Below are 21,179 nucleotides of genomic sequence, written 5' to 3'. Positions count from 1 at the left end.
CTACACCAGAGGCATCCGTCTGTAAAACAAACTCCTTTGAAAAAACAGGGGTGACTAACACTGGTTATCTACAGATGGCTTCCTTGACATTTTGAAATGCCTGTTGAGCTTCAGAGGACCATTCACTATTACTTTAGCTTTTGCTTTAGTGAGGTCAGTTAAAGGACCCGCTATAGTAGCAAAGTTGGAGATAAACCTTCTGTAGTAGCCAAGAAGCCCAAGAAATGTTCTGACCTGTTTCTTCGTCATAGGTCGTGGCAAATTCCTTATGGCTTCAACTTTAGCAAGTTGTGGCTTCCCTATTCCTCTTCCAATGGAATAGCCAAGATACTTGGCGTCCTCCAAGCCAATGGTACATTTACTCGGATTTGCTGTCAGACCGGCATTTCTTATGGAATTAAGGACAGCTTGCAGTTTTGGCAAGTGAGACTCCCAATCTTTGTTATGTATGACCACGTCATCTAAGTAAGCTGCAGCAAAATGAGCATGTGGCCTTAAGATCCGGTCCATCATTCTTTGAGATGTTGCTGGAGCACCATGTAGGCCAAAAGGTAACACCTTGTATTGGAAGAGCCCATCTGGAGTAGAGAAGGCAGTCTTTTCCTTTGCCCATCCTGTAAGCGGCACTTGCCAATAACCCTTGGTCAAATCCAATGTGGTAAGCTACCTGGCTCTCCCGAGTCTCTCCACAAGTTCATCAACCCTTGGCATGGGGTATGCATCAAACTTGGATATTGCATTCAGCTTCCGGTAATCATTACAAAACCTGATTGTGCCATCAGGCTTTGGTACAAGCACAATTGGGCTACTCCAGTCACTTTGGGATTCTTCAATTACCCCAAGGTCCAGCATTTTCTTTACTTACAATTTGATTGCTTCCCTTCCGGGCTTCAGGTATTCTATATGGCTTTAGATTTATCCTTTTTCCCGGTTCAGTGACAATGTCATGCTCCATTATCGTAGTTCTTCCTGGAACTGAGGAGAAAATATCTTTATTTAATCTGATGAAGTCTTTTACCTCCTTCTTCTGGTGGATAGTCAGGGTTTCTGAGATATTGACTATGGGTTCATTCTCCTCCATTGTAGGGAGGTCTGCTGTTTTTATAGACAGAAGTGTTTCTCTTTCTTTCCACGGTTTAAGTAAATTCACATGGTAAATCTGTACCTCCTTTCGCCTCCCAGGCTGTCTTACTTTGTAATTTACTTCCCCCACTCTGTCAATGACTTCATATGGCCCATGCCATGTTGCCAAAAATGTGTTCTCTACAGTGGGAACCAGGACTCGTACTCTGTCTCCTGGGTTAAACACATGAACCCTGGCATTTCTATTATAGCTGTTCTGCTGGTGCCTTTGGGCATTTTCCATGTGTTCTCTAACTATGGGCATAATGGCTTTCATCCGATCCTGCATCTGAGTTATATGTTCAATCACACTTCTGTGAGGGGTTGATTCCTGTTCCCAAGTCTCCTTAGCTATGTCTAGCAACCCTCTGGGGTGTCTTCCATACAAAAGTTCAAAGGGCGAAAACCCAGTAGAAGCATGAGGGACCTCTCGGATGGAAAACATTAAATAAGGCAAAAGGAAATCCCAGTTTTTCCCATCTTTATCAATTACTTTTTTGAGCATAGCCTTTAGTATTTTATTAAATCGTTCTACCAGACCATCAGTTTGTGGGTGGTATACGGATGTTTTATATGAAGAAGATTACACAACTCCTTTGTAATTCTCGACATAAATGGAGTGCCTTGGTCTGTTAATATTTCTTTGGGAATCCCAACATGGCTGAACATTAACATTAACTCCTTAGCAATTACTTTTGCTGAAGTAGTACGCATGGGTATTGCCTCAGGGTAACGTGTAGCATAGACTACTATTACCAATATATACTGTTGCCCCTTTGCAGACTTTACAAGAGGACCCACAAAATCCATACCAATGCGTTCAAATGGGACCTCAATTATGGGTAAGGGCACAAAGGGGCTATGGTATGCTGTAAGAGGGGCAGTTAATTGGCATTCATGACAAGAAGAACAATAATTTGTGATAGATGCCATTACACCTGGCCAATAAAACCTCCTAAGAATTCTCTCTCTGTTTTTTTCAATCCCCAAGTGCCCCCCAAGTATGTGGCTATGTGCCAGGTTTAATACAATGTGTTGATATGCCTGGGGTACTAACAGCTGTTTGACAGATTCCTTTTTCCCCAACTCTGTACAATAAATAATTTTCCACTTAAAAGTATGGATAGGTGAGCACTTTATCAGTATTAATGGGGGTGCCATTTCTTATGGAAATATAGTTTCTAGCCACAGCTAAAGTTGGATCCTCCCATTGTGCAGCCCTAAAGTTACTTGGGCTAACCTCTAGGTCAGTTATTTCTACATCAGGTTCAGATATATTAGATTGACCTGTATTATTCTGTTCAGTATTACCTCCAACTAGGGTTTCCATAGGGGTTGAGTGTTTCTCTCTTGCAGGAATTATTTTGTCTAAGTTATCCCCCAATAAATCAGAAAAGGGAAAGTCACAAACAGCGCCCTCTACTGAATCCGGTGAATTTTTCTCAGCAGCATCCCATAGATTCAAAAAATGGGGAAAATCTCTGCCTATTATCATTTCATGGACTAATTTATCCACTAAACCAACTCTATGATGTATAGGGCCATTTTGAGTTTCAATAAGTACTTTAGCAGTTGGATACTTGTGTATGTCCCCATGGACACAAGCAATATCTAGGTTCTGGTAATTATCAATAGGAGTATTTCTCAACAGACCCCTGTCTATGAGTGTAACCATGCTACCAAAGTCCAGCAAAGCTTTAATTTCATTTCCCTCCACCCTTACAGTGCACCAAGGGTGGCCATTTAAACAATCATTTTTGGTAATTACATAAACTGAGCAAGAGTACAATGAACAACATCATTCTCAGGGCAGTCCTTTGCAAAATGTCCATACTCTTTACATTGAAAACATTTAATATTAGCATTAGACAAAATCTTTGAGGCTATTGTGGACCCTTCCTGCCTCACAAAAATCTTGTCCCTTGCTGTAATGTCCCTCGGGTTGTAAAAACCCATCTGCTCCTCCTGATACCCCCTTTTCCCCGGAACAGTCTTACCCAATTTACTGGGACTCTGGATCTTCAGGGTTCTAGGTCTTTCCTGGTTAGGGATTTGTAGAAACTCTCTGGCAGTCAAATAGTGTTCCACCAGGGCAACTAGACTGTCAGCAGTTTTAGGTTCACTCTGGCTGACCCACCGCTGCAGGGAAACAGGCAATCCTCGCAGGAACCGGTCCATCACGAGCTGTTCCACAATGTGACTAGCTGAGTTGACCTCTGGCTGTAGCCTTTTCCTGGCAAGATGTATTAAGTCAAACATCTGTGACCACACGGCTTTGTCTTGACTGTAAGTCCAGGAGTGAAATCGCTGGGCCCTCACTGCTGTCGTTACTCCCAGGTGGGCCAAGATTTCTGTTTTTAGCTTTTTATAGTCAAATCATAATATGTCTTCTGAGGTTCTCCACTCAGAAATGGCGCAAGGAGACTTGCCCATTCAGACGCAGGCCACCCTTCTCTTTCGGCTGTCCTTTCAAAAGCCATCAGGTAAGCCTCCACATCATCTGTAGCCACCATCTTTTGCAAATAGTTACTCACTCTCAGAGTCTTAGAACTGTGTGGAATTTCTGCAGCACACCTGCCCAGTCTTTCAGATAGGCCTCGAATCTCCTGCTGCATGGTACGTGTGATATTCTGCTGTTCCTCTCTTTGCGTTAATACCAGCTTTTGTAGCACTGCAATATTTTCTTGCTGGCTGGCAGTAGCTTGCTGCTGTGTGGCAGTGGCCTGTTGCTGTGAGGCCGTAGCCTGTAGTAAAGCCTTTACAACTTCCTCCATTTTAAGTGTGGTATTGTTTCCTTAACAGACTATCAGTGTGTTGCCCGCATTCTCCACCATATGTGACCTGGGATCTTGGAAACACACAGTCCTCAAAGCTGGAAACACCACACAAGGTTGTAGCTTTATAAAATACAGTCTGTTTATTATTCTAGCACTATTTTGGCTTTCACTCAAGCGCTAGCTATAACTTTCAACTTGTAAAATAAGTGAAATTTAACGTGGTTGCCATTTCTGTTAAAAGTATAGGGATCAAAAGTGATGTCGACTACTCTAAACATTCTCTGGTAAATCTGTTTAACCATGGATTTGTAATATCATTTAGCTCACTATTTTTTTATATACTGTGTGTATACAAAAACAGAAAATTGAAAGAACATAAAGATGAATGAAAATTGTTAATTTACACAGAATACATTCAAGAAAAAATAATATACAGAATACCTTAAATCAATTTCTGACATATAATTTATAATTGACAGAGAATTGGATATTTTTCTGAACTAAACCCCCCCCCCATAACATACACATAAACAATAAAAAAAAACTATATAAAAATTTATTGTCAGTGCGAAAGACAATCCAACTGTAACAGTTGGAGAAAGAGGGGGGAGGCATGTAGTGGGTCCAATATTTGCCTTTGAGTCTCAATGGATAGTGACAGGATTACTTTCTCCCATTTTTCTAGAAATGCTTTTAGTTTGTTGTCTAAATATATCATTGGGTCTTGTTGAGCAACTGCTTACTGAAATAGCATGTTTTTAATAAAGGCAGCGAAAGTTGGTACCTTTCTGTCCTTCCATGTTTTCAAAATCATCTGTCTCGCAACTAAGATAGCCACATTGATTAGCTGTTTGTTCTGAAATCGTCTCTGAGTAACAAGGAAAAACACTTGTTTAGTACCTAATTTGATTCTGGTAGGGAGAAATCTATTAAGCCAGAACACAATTTGCATCCAGAATTTCTATAGTTTAGGGCACAGAGAAAATGCATGAAGTTCCAGGTTTACTACATCTAGAGCATAGATTATTACCCATGGAATACCATTTGGCCATTTTTTTAGAGTAATATATGATCTGTTTATGAGATTGCCCTGGTATACTTGTCTACACTAGAGAAACTCTTATAAAAGAGTTCAAAATTAAGGCCTAGGATATCTGTGTGCCATTGTTGAAAGAGGCCTGACATTTTATCTTTTGCATCCTGGAATATTAAGAGGTTGTATATCATGCAAATAGAATGCATCCCAGACTTAAAGCGATTAATAATAAAATCTAAGTTCCCTGGGGACCAGGGATTTGAATCTAACAGTTATGACTCTATAAAATGTCTAACCTGCAAATAGGCAAAGAATTGTTTTTTCTCCAAACTGACATCAAAGAATCAAATGTTTTAACCATTTTGGTCTGAGGATCAATTAATTGAAATATAAAGTTAAGGCCATTCTGTGCCACTTTTTTTAATACATAATTTTTAAGTCCAATTTCAAACTCAGGGTTAGCCAAGATTGGAAGATAAACTGGCATATTCTTATCAATGTGAAGAAATTTACAGACCTTATCCCATGCTGAGATAGTATTGTACATAGTATACTTTAAAGTTCTCTTTTTAGCAAGATTGGTCTTGCTTAGGTGTGATGTGCATTTTTGCTACATCGGGGAGAAATTGAGGTCATACCACTCGTTTGACTTATTAGATAGAATTATAACTATTTAATATTTCTATCAACTTGCATAAAAGGATTTAGCAACAAACTATCTTTCTTTTTCACAATCCAGAGCATTTCCGATTTTTTAAGATTAATTGTATATCCCAATAAATTACTAAATTCAGAGATTACATATAAGAGTCGGGGTATATTTAATTTTGTATTGCCCATGTAGAAAAGGATATCATCCGCGTATAAGGATAAGATTAATCTTTTTTTCACAATCAAGATATCCTCTAAGGTTTCCCTGCATAATATAGCTAAGGGTTCTAATGCAATGTTGAATAAAAGTGGTGAGAGGGGGCAGCCCTGTCTGTTTCCTTTATATAATGTTATGCTCGAAGAGAGAGTACCATTTATATATCTATATGCATAGCAGAATATTTTTCAGATTAAAGGGATATAAATGCAAAAATAATATGCTCTTATGTGCATTTTATGTTTATACTTGCACATAACTATAGGGTTGATCTGGATTTGCACAGATCATAGTGTGTAGAACTTTTACAAGAAAGTGGCCCATTGTAGATATGTAAATGATGTTTTTTTCATATGGCAAGGGAATAGGACAGATCTAGAGTCATATAAGAATCACCTAAATTGTAATGATAAAACTAACCTGGGAATGTAATCAAACTCAAGTTACTTTTTTGACCTTGAAATATTTATAGAAAATAATTTGATCCAAACTAGAAATTACTTTAAAAAAGTTGATGTTAAAATGTTATTGAAATAAGCAGTTGTCTTTTAAAAAATTGTTTGAGGAATGTTCCTAAAGGCCAATTTCACAGGTTACAAAGGAACCGTAAAGAAAAGGATGTGTTTAACAACCAAGCAGAAGTTATGAAAAGCAGCTTTATAGAAAAGAAATAGGATGAAGGATATTTAGATAAAGTCATCAGAGCTGTAGGTAATGAAGATAGCAGAGGATTTTTAAAGTATTAGGAGGAATATTCAAAAACTTATAATACAATTGTAGGTAATAATAATGTAGGATAGCGCTGCGGAATCTGTTGGCGCTCTACAAATAACCGATAATAATAATAATAGGACCAATCATTTGGATAAATGTAACCAAAATAGAGAAGTATTATAGAGAAATAATTGAGTATATTAAAAAAGAGATCTGAATCTGATAGGAATCAAAGAAGATAGGATGTGGATAATTTTTTAGAAAAGCACAAAAATGTAAAGGGTAAATTAACAAAGAGTTATTCGGAAAAAAAATTAAGATTTTAACATGGCTAGATAATATTTCACCTGGATTTTATAAATGTGTATTTTTCTTCGGGTGTAGATCTTTAAAAGGGAAAATCAAACCCAAAAAAGAGAGCATTTAATTTTAAAGGGACAGTCAACACTAGAATTTTTGTTGTTTTAAAAGATAGATAATCTCTTTATTGCCAATTCCCCAGTTTTGCATAACCAACACAGTTATAATTATGCACGTTTTACCTCTGTAATTACCTTGTATCGAAGCCTCAGCAGACTGCCCCCTTATTTCAGTTCTTTTGACAGACTTGCATTTTAGCCAATCAGAGCTGTCTCCATGATAAATTCACGTGCAAGAGCTCAATGTTATCTATATGAAACACGTGAACTAATGCCCTCTAGTGGTGAAAAACTATCAAACTGCATTTAGATTAGAGGCGGACTAAAAGGTCTACGAAATTAGCATATGAACCTCCTAGGTTTAGCTCAACTAAGAATACTAAAAGAAAAAAGCAAAATTGTGATAAAAGTCAATTGGAAAGTTGTTTAAAATTACATGCCCTATTTGAATCATGAAAGTTTTTTTTTGGACTTGACTGTCCCTTTAAGCAATTTTCCAAATTACTTCTATTAATTAATTAGTTTTGTTTTCCTAGTATCCTTAGTTGAAAAGCATACCTAGGTATGTTCAAGAGCTGCTGATCGGTGGTTGCATATATATGTTATTGGCTTACCCATGTGCATTACTGTCTCGTCAACAAAGGATATCAATAGAATGAAGCAAATTAGATAATAGAAGTTAATTGGATTTTTTTTTAATTTTTAATTTTATTTTTTATCTAAATCAAGAAATAAAACATTTGTGTTTCACGTCCCTTTCATTCTAGTGAAAGATGTATTAAAACTTTTTCTTCTTGTATTGACAAGAAACTTATTAATATTACTCAAATTTCTACTTGTAATACAAATAATGTAGTGTATTTAAGGGATTGTTTGTGTAGACTACAGTATATAGGCTGTACCTCTAGACCATTAAGAGAAAGATTAGAGGAACATTTTTACAATATCAAGAAAGGTTTTCTAAAACACCCATTTCATATTGTCCATCCATGCAATGATGACATTCATATTATCTCACTATGTTTATTTTAAATACTTTATCAAGCTTAACACTGGGCTTATTTAATTCTTATATGACATTTTCCTCATATTTTTTTGATATAAATATGTATACATTTTTTAAAGAAATTACAATAACATTGTAAAGGAAAATGAGAAAAAGAAAAAACATTTGTGACATTTTGTTATTACACCAGTATAGTGGGAAAAAACAACAACAAAAACACACGTGTCATTTGGCTTAATTCACAATGTACACACTGGAGATAGTAAATTAGTAAATATGATAATTTATTCTATATTTTCTAGATTATAGGTATCAATTGTTTTATATTTCTCTCCATATATAAAAAATTCCATATCAATTTGTCTACCAACTGATCTTTCCCAATCAATGGTTTTCTGTATTTTTTTTATTTTTAGTTTTCCAGTATTCATTTTATTGCAAATTTAAGCATAATCTGTAGAAATTTCTTCTTCACCCTATTACTACTCATATTTTTCTATGCTTTTTATTTTAAAGTTTGAGGTGTTCTTTCTTTTTCTTTAAGCAAATGAGAACCTGCAGAATATGTATATAAATATCCTTTTTAGGATTATCAAATATTTTCTTGTCTTTTTATTTATTTATTTACTGAATATTTTGCCATAATATTAATTTATATTGTGATTTACTTCACAGTAATCTTCAAGTAACATAAATAGATTTATGTTTAACATTTTTTTTATAATTATTCCAACATTGATATTTGATGCCAATTTTGATTTGAGGTCTCATATATAATATAATAATGAGTCAGTAATAGGATTTATAGATATCCCTCTGAGGCATGAAGAAATGCAATTTTTGTTTTTGTTTAAAAAAATTAAGGGCCAGATTAATAACTTCATCATTAATGAAAAAAAGTTGTCCCAATCGCCCTCAAAATAAAGAAGACAGTAGAGTAAGATTAAATAAAAATATGAGCATCTTTATTGTTTTAATAAAAAACTGCACAAAGCAGTTATAAGGGGAGATGTGGGGGTGTTAGAAAAAAAAAACTCACTGAAGGTCCCTTTACATGGATGTCTATGGGGGATTGTGTTCTCACTATAAATATATAATCTTATTTATATTCTTATATACATATATATTTATGTCTTAATATGTGTATATACACATAAATATATATGCATATAAGCATATACATATTTATTGTTGCACAATTTGCCTGCTATGGTTGCCGGCATGAAAACAAGGCTCCCATTGAAGCCTCGTAAGTGCTTGGCTTCCAGGCAAGGCGAATGTGAGGTTGCGTTCCCATTTTGTCTCACTTGTAATACCAGCTCACATTTATGTGCAATGGTATTACTGAGTGGAGCGCAAATCTCATGATCACGCAATCACAATATTGCTCTTCACTCGTAATCTAGCCAAAAATTTGAAATAACTGTTGTCATTGAGAATGCCATTTGCAGCATGTTAGTTTACAAGAATGCACATTTTGTTTTATTCTCATCAAGGGTTGGCTCTGTGAACTGCTGCGATGGAAAGAAGACCCTTCTCCAGAAAACAGGACACTTTGGGAGAACCTCTCAATGATTCGACGGTTCCTCAGTCTTCCCCAAACAGAGAGAGATGTAATTTATGAGCAAGAAAGCAATGCCGTTCATCAGCACAGTGAAAGACCATCCCATGTAATACATGTTCCTACAGAGCAAATGCAGGTCTGTAATGCACAAATAATTTGGACATTTTCTCCACAATTTTTCTTTTCTAAGTTTAAAGGTTCCCTTACAATTAACTAGTAATAATTATGCATATTCCACCCACAACACTCTACTTTATTATTAGTGTTAGAAACACAGAAACATTGGTTTTTGACATGTTTTTGAAGTTGTATGATCATCATATATCCAAAGCATCTTATATGTAGAACAAGTATACATTTTCACCAAAAATGGCATTGCTATATGGGGAACAGCATATGTGACAGTGTTTTGCACTATAACTAAAGTATTCTTTATAACTCATTTACCCATGCAGATGAAATACACAGAAAGATTTCTTAATTTAAAGGGACATTCAACACTGCCCACAACAATAATCTATGTTTCTAAACTAAGTATAAAGAGCAAACTTCAACGTTCCCCCTTTCTCTTACTTACTGCCTTCACTGTTCAATCCTCATCGATAACTTCAAAATTTGTCTCCTAATATGGCTGCTTAACTCCCCCCACTGTGACGTATAGGTCGTCTTCTTCAAACTAGCCGACAGTTATATCCCATTTCTCCTACTTCAATCCCAGCGCGTTCACAGGCTTTAGCGCATGCGCGATACAATAGGAACATTAAAAGCGGAACCATAATAACCCAAGTTGTTTCCGTTCCGATTATCTTACTTATAGTACTCCATTACGTAATATAAGCGGAACGGAAACAACTTGGATTATTTTGGTTCCGCTTTTAGTGTTCCTAGTATATTGCACATGCGCTAACGGCCGTGAACGCGCTTGGATTTCAGTCTGGGGAATGGGCTCTCATTGGCTGCTAGTTTGAGAAAGAAGGCGAAGACGTCACGGTGGGGGGAGTTAGGAAGACATGTTAGGACACCAATTTGGAAGATAACAATGACGATTCAACAGTGAAGGCGGTAAGTAAGAGAAAGGGGGCACCTTGGAGCTTGATCTTTTTATTTAGTTTTGAAACATAGATTAATGTTGTGGGCAGTGTTGAATGTCCCTTTAATACAAAAAAAAAACATCAAGGGAAAATCACAAGGACCTATCGGCTAGATTACGAGTTTTGCAGTAAGAGCTGCTCGGTGCTAACTTGCAAGTTATTGTCACCGCTCACCTCCCTACAGCGCTGCTATTACAGTTTATCATAAACCCGGCTGTAGCAGGCAATAAGTGAGCGTTGAGCAAAATTGAGCTCCATACCGCACTCCAATACCAACGCTGCTTTGAGCTGGTTTTACGTGCTCGTTCATGATTTCCCCATAGACATCAATGGGTAAAGCTGGCTGAAAAAAAGCCTAACACCTGCAATAAAGGAGCGTAAAGCTCCGTAACGCTGCCCCATTGATTCCTATGGGGAAAGAAAATTTATGTTTACACCCTAACATAAACCCAGAGTCTAAACACCCCTAATCTGCTGCCCCCAACATTGCCAACACCTACATTACACTTATTAATCCCTAATCTGCCACCGCTGACACCTACATTAGTTATTAACCCCTAATCAGCCATCCCCAATGTCGCCACCACCTACATACACTTATTAACCCCTAATCTGCCGCCACCTACCTACATTTATTAACCCCTACATTACAGTTATTAACCCCTAATCTGCCACCGCCAATGTCGCCGCCTCTATACTAAAGTTATAAACCCTTAAACCTAACCCTAACCTTAACACCCACTAACTTTAATATAATTAAAATAAATCTAAATAAAAATTACTATCATTAACTAAATAATTCCTATTTAAAACTAAATACTTACCTATAAAATAAACCCTAAGATAGCTACAATATAACTAATAGTTATATTGTAGCTAACTTAGGTTTTATTTTTATTTCACAGGCAAGTTTGTATTTATTTTAACTAGGTAGAATAGTTACTAAATAGTTTTTAACTATTTACTAACTACCTAGTTAAAATAAATACAAATTTACCTGTAAAATAAAACCTAACCTGTCTTACACTAAAACCTAACATTACACTAAAATTAAATAAATTACATTAATTAAATTCAATTAACTAAATTACAAAAAAAACAAACACTAAATTACACAAAATAAAAAAGAAATGATCAAATATTTAAAGGAACTACACCTAATCTAATAGCCCTATCAAAATAAAAAGCCCCCCCCCCCCCCAAATAAAAAAACCCTAGCCTAAACTAAAATGCTAATAGCCCTTAAAATGGCCTTTTGCGGGGCATTGCCCCAAAGAAATCAGTTCTTTTACCTGTAAAAAAGAATGCAAGCAACCCCCCAACAGTAAAACTCACCACCCACACAACCAAACCCCACAAATAAAATCCTAACTAAAAAAACCTAAGCTCCCCATTGCCCTAAAAAGGGCATTTGTATGGGTATTGCCCTTAAAAGGGCATTTAGCTCTTTTTCCACCCAAACCCCAAGCTAAAAATAAAACCCACCCAATAAACCCTTAAAAAAACCTAACACTAACCCCCGAAGGTCCACTTACAGTTTTTGAAGACCCGACATCCATCCTCAACGAAGCAGCAGAAGTCCTCAACAAAGCCGGCAGAAGTCTTCATCCAAGCCGGCCGAAGTCTTCATCCAAGCCGGCCGAAGTCTTCATCCAAGCCAGCAGAAGTCTTCATCCAGATGGCATCTTCTATCTTCATTCATCTGGCGCGGAGCGGCTCCATCTTCAAGACATCCGGCGCGGAGCATCCTCTTCAATCTACGGCTCTTCCAGAATGAAGGTTCCTTTAAGGGATGTCATCCAAGATGGCGTCCCTTGAATTCCGATTGGCTGTTAGAATTCTATAAGATAATCCTAATTAAAGGTGAAAAATTCCTATTGGCTGATTCAATCAGCCAATAGGATTGAGCTTCAGCCAATTTTTCACCTTTAATTCCAATTGGCTGATTCTGTCAGCCAATCGGAATTCCAGGGATGCCATCTTGGATGACGTCCCTTAAAGGAACCTTCATTCTGGAAGAGCTGTCGATTGAAGAGGATACTCCATGCCAGATGTCTTGAAGATGGAGCCACTCCACGCCGGATGGATGAAGATAGAAGATGCCGTCTGTATGAAGACTTAGGCCTGCTTGGATGAAGACTTCTGCCGGCTTCGCTGAGGACTTAGCTTAGGGTTTGGGTGGAAAAAGAGCTAAATGCCCTTTTAAGGGCAATGCCCATCCAAATGCCCTTTTCAGGGCAACGGGGTGCTTAGGTTTTATAGATAGGTTTTTATTTGGGGGGTTTGGTTGTGTGGGTGGTGGGTTTTACTGTTGGGGGGGTGTTTGTATTTATTTTTACAGGTAAAAGAGCTGATTTCTTTAGGTCAATGCCCCGCAAAAGGCCCTTTTAAGGGCTATTGGAAGTTTAGTTTAGGCTAGGTTTTTTTTTTTATTTTGGGGGGCCTTTTTTATTTTGATAGGGCTATTAGATTAGAATATTTAAATATTTGATAATTTCTTTTTTATTTTGTGTAATTTAGTGGTTTTGTTTTTGTAATTTAGTTAATTGTATTTTGTATTTAATTAATGTAATTTATTTAATCGTATTGTAAGGTTAGGTGTTAGTGTAAGACAGGTTAGGTTTAATTTTACAGGTAAATTTGTATTTATTTTAGCTAGGTAGCTAGTAAATAGTTAACAGCTATTAACTAACTAGTCTACCTAGTTAAAATAAATACAAACATACCTGTGAAATAAAAATAAATACTAAGCTAACTACAATGTAACTATATTGTAGCTAGCTTAGGGTTTATTTTATAGGTAAGTATTTAGTTTTAAATAGGAATTATTTAATTAATGATAGTAATTTTTATTTAGATTTATTTTAATTATACTAAAGTTAGTGGGTGTTAGGGTTAGACTTAGGGTTAGGTTTAGGGGTTAATAACTTTAGTATAGTGATGGCTATGTTAGGGACAGCAGATTAGGGGTTTATAACAGTAATGCAGGTTGCGGCGATGTTAAGGACAGCAGATTAGGGGTTAATAATATTTAACTAGTGTTTACGATGCGGGAGTGCGGCGGTTTAGGGGTTAATATGTTTGTTCTAGTGGCGGCGATGTCCGGAGCGGCAGATTAGGGGTTTAATAATTTTATTTTAGTGTTTGCGATGCGGGAGGGCCTCGATTTAAGGGTTAATTTGTAGTTTATGGGTGTTAGTGTACCCTATAGTTAGTTATGAGTTTTATGTTACGGCGTTGTAGGTTAAAACAAATAACTACTGACTTTCAGATGGCAGTACGAATCTTGTGGTTATAGGCTGTACCGCTCACTTTTTGGCCTCCCAGGCAAACTTGTAATACCTGGCGCTATGGAAGTCCCATTGAAAAAGGACTTTTTGAAAGCTGCGGTAGTTACATTGCGTTACGGCCAAAAAAGTGTGCGGTGCAGCTAAACCTGCAAGACTCTTAATACCAGCATCAGTGAAAAAGAGCCATAACGCTGCTTTTTCACTCATACCGCAAAACTCGTAATCTAGCCGTATACTGTATTTCGAAACAGCTTTGTGAACCTTATGCAAATCTTTATAATTTTCATGAGAAACATTTCTAAAACAGTATAATATTTATCATTCATCGATATGTATTCTTTCTAAATGTATACTTTTATTTGTGTAGAGATAACATGTATATGCTGAGAATGTTTTGCTTCTTACAAATAGTTTAGAAAAGAGATATAGTTTTTCATTGAAGAATAATAATCCTGCAATATGATGTTCATTAAAAAAGAATAAAATGTAACAGGAACGTACTAAAATAATTTTTTTTATATTGCTTGCAAAATATCCAAATGTGTTTGAAAAAATAAAGGTCTTATGCGATAATGTGAATCCTTGCAAAAAAACACCTTTTTGGCTGTAGCCAGTCTTACAAAATAATGGCCCATTGAAATTAAAGGGACAGTAAACACCAGAATTTTTGTTGTGTAAAAAGGTAGATAATCCCTTTATTACCCATTCCCCAATTTTGCATAACCAACACAGTTATAATAATAATAGTCCTAAAGCCCGTGTACACGGGCCATTTTTTGCAGTACAGCGGTTCCACCCCTTGCTCTCTCTCTATCCTCCATCTCTTTTGCTCTCTCCCCCCTCTCTTTTGCTCTCTCTCTCCCCCTCTCTTCTGCTCTCTCTCTCTCCCCCTCTCTTTTCCTCTCTCTCTCTCTCTCCCTTTTATTTCCTCCCTTTCTTTTGTGCTCTCTCTCCCCCTCTCTTTTGCAGTCTCTCTCTCTGTCATTTGCTCTCTCTATCCCCCCTCTTTTGCTCTCTCTCTCTCTCTCTCTCTCTCTCTCTCTCTCTCTCTCTCTCTCTCTCTCTCTCTCCCCTCTCTATTTTGCTCTCTATATCCCCCCTCTTTTGCTCTCTCTCTCTTTCCCCTCTCTCTTTGCTCTCTCTCTCCCCCTCTTTTGCTCTCTCTCTCACTTCCCCCCTCTCTTTTGCTCTCTCTCCCCCATCTTTTTTGCTCTCTCTTCCCCCCTATTTTGCTCTCTCAATCCCCGCTCTTTTGCTCTCTCTCCTTTTCTTTTGCTCTCTTTCCTCCCTCTATTTTGCTGCCTCTCTCCACCTCTCTTTTGCTCTCTCCCCTCTCTTTTGCTTTCTCTCCCCCCTCTCTTCCTCCTCTTTTCCCCCTCTCTTTCCTCCCCTCTCTTTTGCGCTCTCTCTCCCCTCTCTTTTGCTCTCTCCCCCTCTCTTTTGTGTTCTCTCTCCCCTCTCTTTTGCGCTCTCCTCTCTCTTTTGCTTGCGCTCACTCTCCCCTCTCTTTTGCTCGCTCTCTCTCCCCCCTCTCTTTTGCTCGCTCTCTCTCCCCCCTCTCTTTTGCACACTCTCTCTCTCTCTCCCCTCTTTTGCTCTCTCCCTCCCCTTTCTCCCCCTCTCTTTTGCTGTCTCTCTCCTTCTATTTTGTTCCCTCTCTCCCCCTCTCTTTTGCTCTCTCTTTCCCCCTCTCTTTTCCTTCCTCTCTTTTTCACTCTCTCTTCCCCTCTGTTTTGCATTCTCTCTCCCCCTCTCTTTTGCTGTCTCTCTCCCTCTCTTTTGCTGTCTCTCTCCCTCTCTTTTGCTCTCTCTATCCCCTCTCTTTTGCTCTCTCTCTCCCCTCCTCTCTTTTGATCTCTCCCCCCTCTCTTTTGCTCCCTCTCTTTTGCTCTCTCTATCCCCTCTCTTTTGCTCTCTCCCCCTTCTCTTTTGCACGCTCTCTCTCTCTCCCCTCTTTTGCTCTCTCCCTCCCCTTTCTCCCCCTCTTTTTTGCTGTCTCCCTCCTTCTATTTTGCTCCCTCTCTCCCCCTCTTTTGCTCCCTCTCTCCCCCTCTCTTTTCCCTCCTCTCTTTTGCTCTCTCCCCCTCTCTTTTGCTTTCTCTCTCCCTCTTTTGCTCTCTCTATCCCCTCTCTTTTGCTCTCTCTATCCCCTCTTTTGCTCTCTCTATCCCCCTCTTTTTTGCTCTCTCTATCCCCCCTCTTTTGCTCTCTCTATCCCCCTTCTTTTGCTCTCTCTATCCCCCCTCTTTTGCTCTCTCTCTTCCCCCCCTCTCTTTTGCTCTCTCTCTCCCCTCTCTTTTGCTCTCTTCCCTCTCTTTTGCTCTCTCCCTCTCCCCCCCTCTCTTTTCCTCCCTCTCTTTTTCACTCTCTCTTCCCCTCAGTTTTGCGCTATCCCTCCTCTCTTTTGCTCTCTCTCTCCCCCCTCTCTTTTGCTGTCTCTCTCTCCCCTCCTCTCTTTTGCTCTCTCCCCTCCTCTCTTTTGCTCTCTCCCCCCTCTCTTTTGCTGTCTCTCTCCCTCTCTTTTTCTCTCTCTCCCCCCCTTCTTTTGCTCTCTCTCTCTCTCCCCCCTCTTTTGCTCTCTCTCTCTCCCCTCTTTTGCTCTCTCTCCCTCTTTTACTCTCTCTCCCTCCCTCCCTTTTGCTCTCTCTCTCTCCCCCTCTCTTTTGCTCTCTCTCTCTCCCCCTCTCTTTTGCTCTCTCCCCCTCTCTTTTGCTCTCTCTCCCCTCTCTTTTGCTCTCTCTCTCCCCTCTCTTTTGCTCTCTCTCTCCCCTCTCTTTTGCTCTCTCTCCCCTCTCTTTTGCTCTCTCTCTTTCTCTCTTTCTTTCTTTCTTTCTTTCTTTCTTTCTTTCTCTCTCTCTCTCTCTCTCTCTCTCTCTCTCTCTCTCTCTCTCTCTCTCTCTCTCTCTCTCTCTGTCTCTTTGGCTCTCTCTCCGTCTCTTTGGCTCTCTCTTTCCCATTTATTTTGCTCTCTTTCATCCATCTCTTTTGCTGTCTCTCTCTCTCTCCCTCTCTTTCGCTCTCTCTCTCTCTCTCTCTCTCTCTCTCTCTCTCTCTCTCTCTCCCTCGCTTTTGCTCTCTCTCACCCTCTCTTATGCTCTCTCTCTCCCCCTCTCTTATGCTCTCTCTCCCCTCTTTCTCTCTCTCTCTCTCTCTCTTACTCCCCCCTCTCTCCCCCCCTTCATTTTTACACTCTCTCCCCCCTCTATTTTGCCCTCTCTCTCCCCCATTTCTTCCCCCCTCTCTTTTGCGCTCTCTCTCTCTCCCCTTTCTCCCCCCTCTCTTTTGCTGTCTCTCCCTTTTCTTTTGCTCTCCCTCTCTTTTGCTCTCTCTATCCCCCCTTTTGCTCTCTCTCTATCCCACCTCTTTTAAGGTCTCTCACGTCCACAGTTGCCCACCCACGCCACACCCGGCTCTGTCGGCGTCACGCCTGGATCTGCCCCTCCAATGTCACACCCGGCCCCATCCCGCCCAATCCGCATCACGCCAACCCCCACCCGCGTCACGCCCCCCTCCCACCCGGTATGCCAGGTCAGTCTGAGCTGATACTCTGTTGAAGGCCAGGTGTGTTTGTTCTCACACAGTCTCTACTGTGCATGACAGCTTCGGACAAACACACTTGGCCTTTTATATTATAGGATACTTTTTACCTCTGTGATTACCTTGTATCTATGGCTATGCAAACTGCCCCCTTATTTCAGTTCTTTTGATAGACTTGCATTTTTAGCCAATCAGTGCTTGCTCCTAGGAGCTTCAGGTGCCTGATCTCAATGTTATCTATATGAAACACATGAACTAACACCCTCTAGTGGTGAAAAACTGTCAAAATGCTTTCAGATTAGAGGTGGCCTTTACAGGGACACTGTACCCAAATTTTTTCTTTCATGATTCAGATAGAGCATGGAATTTTAAGCATCTTTCTAATTTACTCCTATTGTCAAATTTTCTTTATTCTCTTGGTATCTTTATTTGAAAAGCAAGAATTTAAGTTTAGATGCCGGCCCATTTTTGGTGAACAACCTGGGTTGTCCTTGCTGATTGGACAGCACCAATAAACAAGTGCTGTCCATGGTTCTGAACCACAAATTGGCTGGCTCCTTATCTTTGATGTCTTCTTTTTCAAATAAAAAAGCAAGAGAACAAAGAAAAATTGATAATAGGAGTAAATTAGAAAGCTGCTTAAATTGCTTGCTCTATATGAATCACAAAATAAAAAATTTGGGTTCAGTGTCCCTTTAAGGTCTAAGAAATTAGCTTATGAACCTCCTAGATTTAGCTTTCAATTAAGAATATCAAGAGAACAAAGCAAAATTGGTAATAAAAGTAAATTGGAAAGTTGTTTAAAATGACATGCCCTATTTAAATGAAAGTTTTTTTTTTTACTTGACTGTCCCTTTAAATGTTGTATGATTGTACCAAGCATATTTTGTTTTTGTTTTTTTATTAATTTCTTTGCTAAAGGGACAGTCACCAACAAAATTTTTATTGTTTAAAAAAGATAGATAATGCCTTTACTACCCATTCCCCAGCTTTGCACAACCAACATTATTAGATTAATATACTTTATAACATTTAAACCTCTAAATTTCTGTTCATTTCTAAGCCACTTCAGAAAGCCTTTTACCACATGCTTTATTATTAGCGTTTTACAATAAGAGAATGCTAATCCATAATGGCCATATAGATAACATTGTGCTCTCTCTGTGGGTTGTGGATGACACTGCACTAATTGGCTAAAATGCAAGTTAATAGATAATAAATAAATAGCCATTTGTATCTAAGTGTGAAAAGAGACTTAGATACAAGGTAATAACAGAGGTTAAAACTATAATAATATAACCATGTTGGCTGTGCAAAACTGGAGAATGGATAATAAAAGGATGTTCTATCTTTTTAAACAATAACATTTTTTGAGCTGACTGTCCCTTTAAATTGTATTTGTAACATTCCAATGTATATCACTATACCATATAAATGAGACAAAAAAATTAAAGGGACAGTTTGATGTGTGCATAGTTATGTAACATAACGATTGCCTTTCGTATAAAAAAAATCCAAAATACCTCATTTTCTCCCAGAAGTAAATATACATGCAAATTTTTGTATAAAAATAATCTTTTTTTTTTTTTTGTTTTGTTTTGTTATGACTGCAGCAAACGCAGCAGCAGCAGCAGCCACAACCACCACCTCCACCACCACAGCCACAGCAACAACCAGGTCCCAGGCTACCACCAAGGCAACCAACTGTGGCATCTCCAGCAGAGTCAGAGGATGATAATCGCCAGCAATCACGTCCCCGAACAAAGATCTCGGTGGAAGCTCTGGGCATTTTACAGAGCTTCATACAGGATGTAGGTCTTTATCCAGATGAAGAAGCAATCCAAACACTTTCTGCGCAACTTGACCTCCCCAAGTATACCATTATCAAGTTTTTCCAGAATCAGAGATATTATCTTAAACACCATGGAAAGCTCAAAGACAATTCTGGCTTGGAAGTGGATGTAGCAGACTATGAAGATGAAGAGTTGCCTAAGGATTTAGAAGAGGCAATCCAGGACAAAAGTAGTAATATACTGTTTTCAGTTAAACTTGAAAACGATTTAACTGGAGAAGGGAATACAGATATAACGGTTGATCTAAAAGACTTATCGTAAAGTATTATTTTTATTCAGATGTTCCACTGGTATTACTAATTACAATTCCATCCTATGTACTGTCAGTAACATTTTATTGTACATTGTTCAGCCAACAATTCTTGAAAAAAAAACTTGCACAAAGAAAAGAAAAATGCAGACTACATTAAATGTTTTACTCTGTCTATAAACTGTTCTTAGCTCCAGATAAAACATTGAGGATTGTTTGATATTTTGTTTTCACTGGATAAGCCACAATCTACTTGATGAGCATGATTCTAGTGCAGTTGAATTCAAATCTGGAGCCTTCAAACAGGCATTGAAACCTTCTGTGGGTTTGTTTGTTTTTGTTTTTTGTTTTTTATTTCTGTATTCCCTGTTGTATTCCACACCTGATCTTAAAAAAAAAAAAGTCACGCTTCTATAAATATGAGTATGTTACTCTTGCACAGTTTTAGGGTACATAAGAACTCTATTCTGTGGGATACAGTTGAAAAATAACATGCCAACAAATGCCTTGTGTGATATGGCACTGCCGTAAATTTAGATTTTATTTTCTTTTGGAAATAAAATGTCACTGTAATTTTCTTCATTGTTCTATGTATTATATGAGGAAGCAAATGTAGAATAATTTTACCCCCATGTTCTTACCTGTAGATTCTACAGCATCATGTTTTTTTTCAGGATTGTTTTGTTTGTAATATTGCTTATCTTTGTTAACATACTGGTTCTTTTTTTGTTTTATATTTATATATGTATTTTGATGGGCAGTAAAACAAAGTGTCTTAAAAGTTTTAAATAGAGAAAATGTGCTTTACAGAGTTGCCTATAAAAAGTGCTCTATGTTATCCAAGCAATTCATACTATAAGCTTCACTCTTATTGTGGTATGCAATTTTTACTATCATGCAAACAAGCTTAGGTAAGTAAAACTAATAGATCACCTTAGAAACTTATGCAATTAATGTGAAAAATAATTGATGTTTGCAATGTGTCTTCCTTTGGTTTACAATCAATTTTCAAGCTACATCTGTACAAAGTTTCTGTATAAAGGTGTATTTCTTTTTTATGAGTTTATTGCTATGAAAACACCAGTTATTTTGTTACAGCTGGATGTTTTTATAAATGTATCACAAGTTTCTTTATGCAAAGATGTTCTGACTAGGAGTGGTTATTGACTGTAACTACACAATTAAAATTGTTTGTATGGTATGATATAGTAAGGTTGGTCTCTGTTAATCTTAGAGTGAATTTTGGTACTATGCTATAGAGAAATGCTTACTGTTCAACGGTAAGGTCATATGTAAAATAGTCATTTATATGTAGAACTCACTATTACTACTGTGTTTTTATGAACTTGCCTATCAAACAGACATAACACCATATCATGAAGTTAAAATATATTAAGAAAAACATTTCTAGAGCCCTTATCTTTTCAGACTATAGATAGCCAGCTTCTGTCAAATTAACTTAAAGGAAGCCATAAAACCCACATTTAGATAGAAAATAAAATTTTAAACAACTTTCCAATTTACTTCTATTATCAAATTGTCTTTGTTTCTTTCCTAAGATATGGTGTGTCCACAACGTCATCAATTACTAGTGGGGATATCACTCTTGGCCATCAGGAGGAGGCAAAGAGCACCACAGCAAAGCTGTTAAG

At 37.9% G+C, this 21,179-nt stretch overlaps 1 protein-coding gene across 3 annotated transcripts in view; it reads left to right on the top strand.

The window, feature by feature from the left end:
* The window catches only part of SATB1 (SATB homeobox 1), a 129,418-nt gene extending 108,690 nt beyond the window's left edge, over positions 1–20,728 (top strand). For all 3 annotated transcript variants that reach the window (XM_053714218.1, XM_053714219.1, XM_053714217.1), the window contains 2 exons: positions 9,439–9,642; positions 19,038–20,728. In XM_053714218.1, coding sequence (XP_053570193.1) covers positions 9,439–9,642; positions 19,038–19,538 — 705 coding nt within the window. In that variant the 3' untranslated portion in view covers positions 19,539–20,728. The remainder of the gene's footprint in view (positions 1–9,438; positions 9,643–19,037) is intronic.
* Positions 20,729–21,179: the final 451 nt, after the last annotated feature.

Source organism: Bombina bombina, chromosome 5 (assembly GCF_027579735.1).
Source record: "Bombina bombina isolate aBomBom1 chromosome 5, aBomBom1.pri, whole genome shotgun sequence".
Classification (NCBI taxonomy): Eukaryota; Metazoa; Chordata; class Amphibia; order Anura; family Bombinatoridae; genus Bombina; species Bombina bombina.
This window is presented reverse-complemented; position numbering and strand designations above follow the sequence as displayed.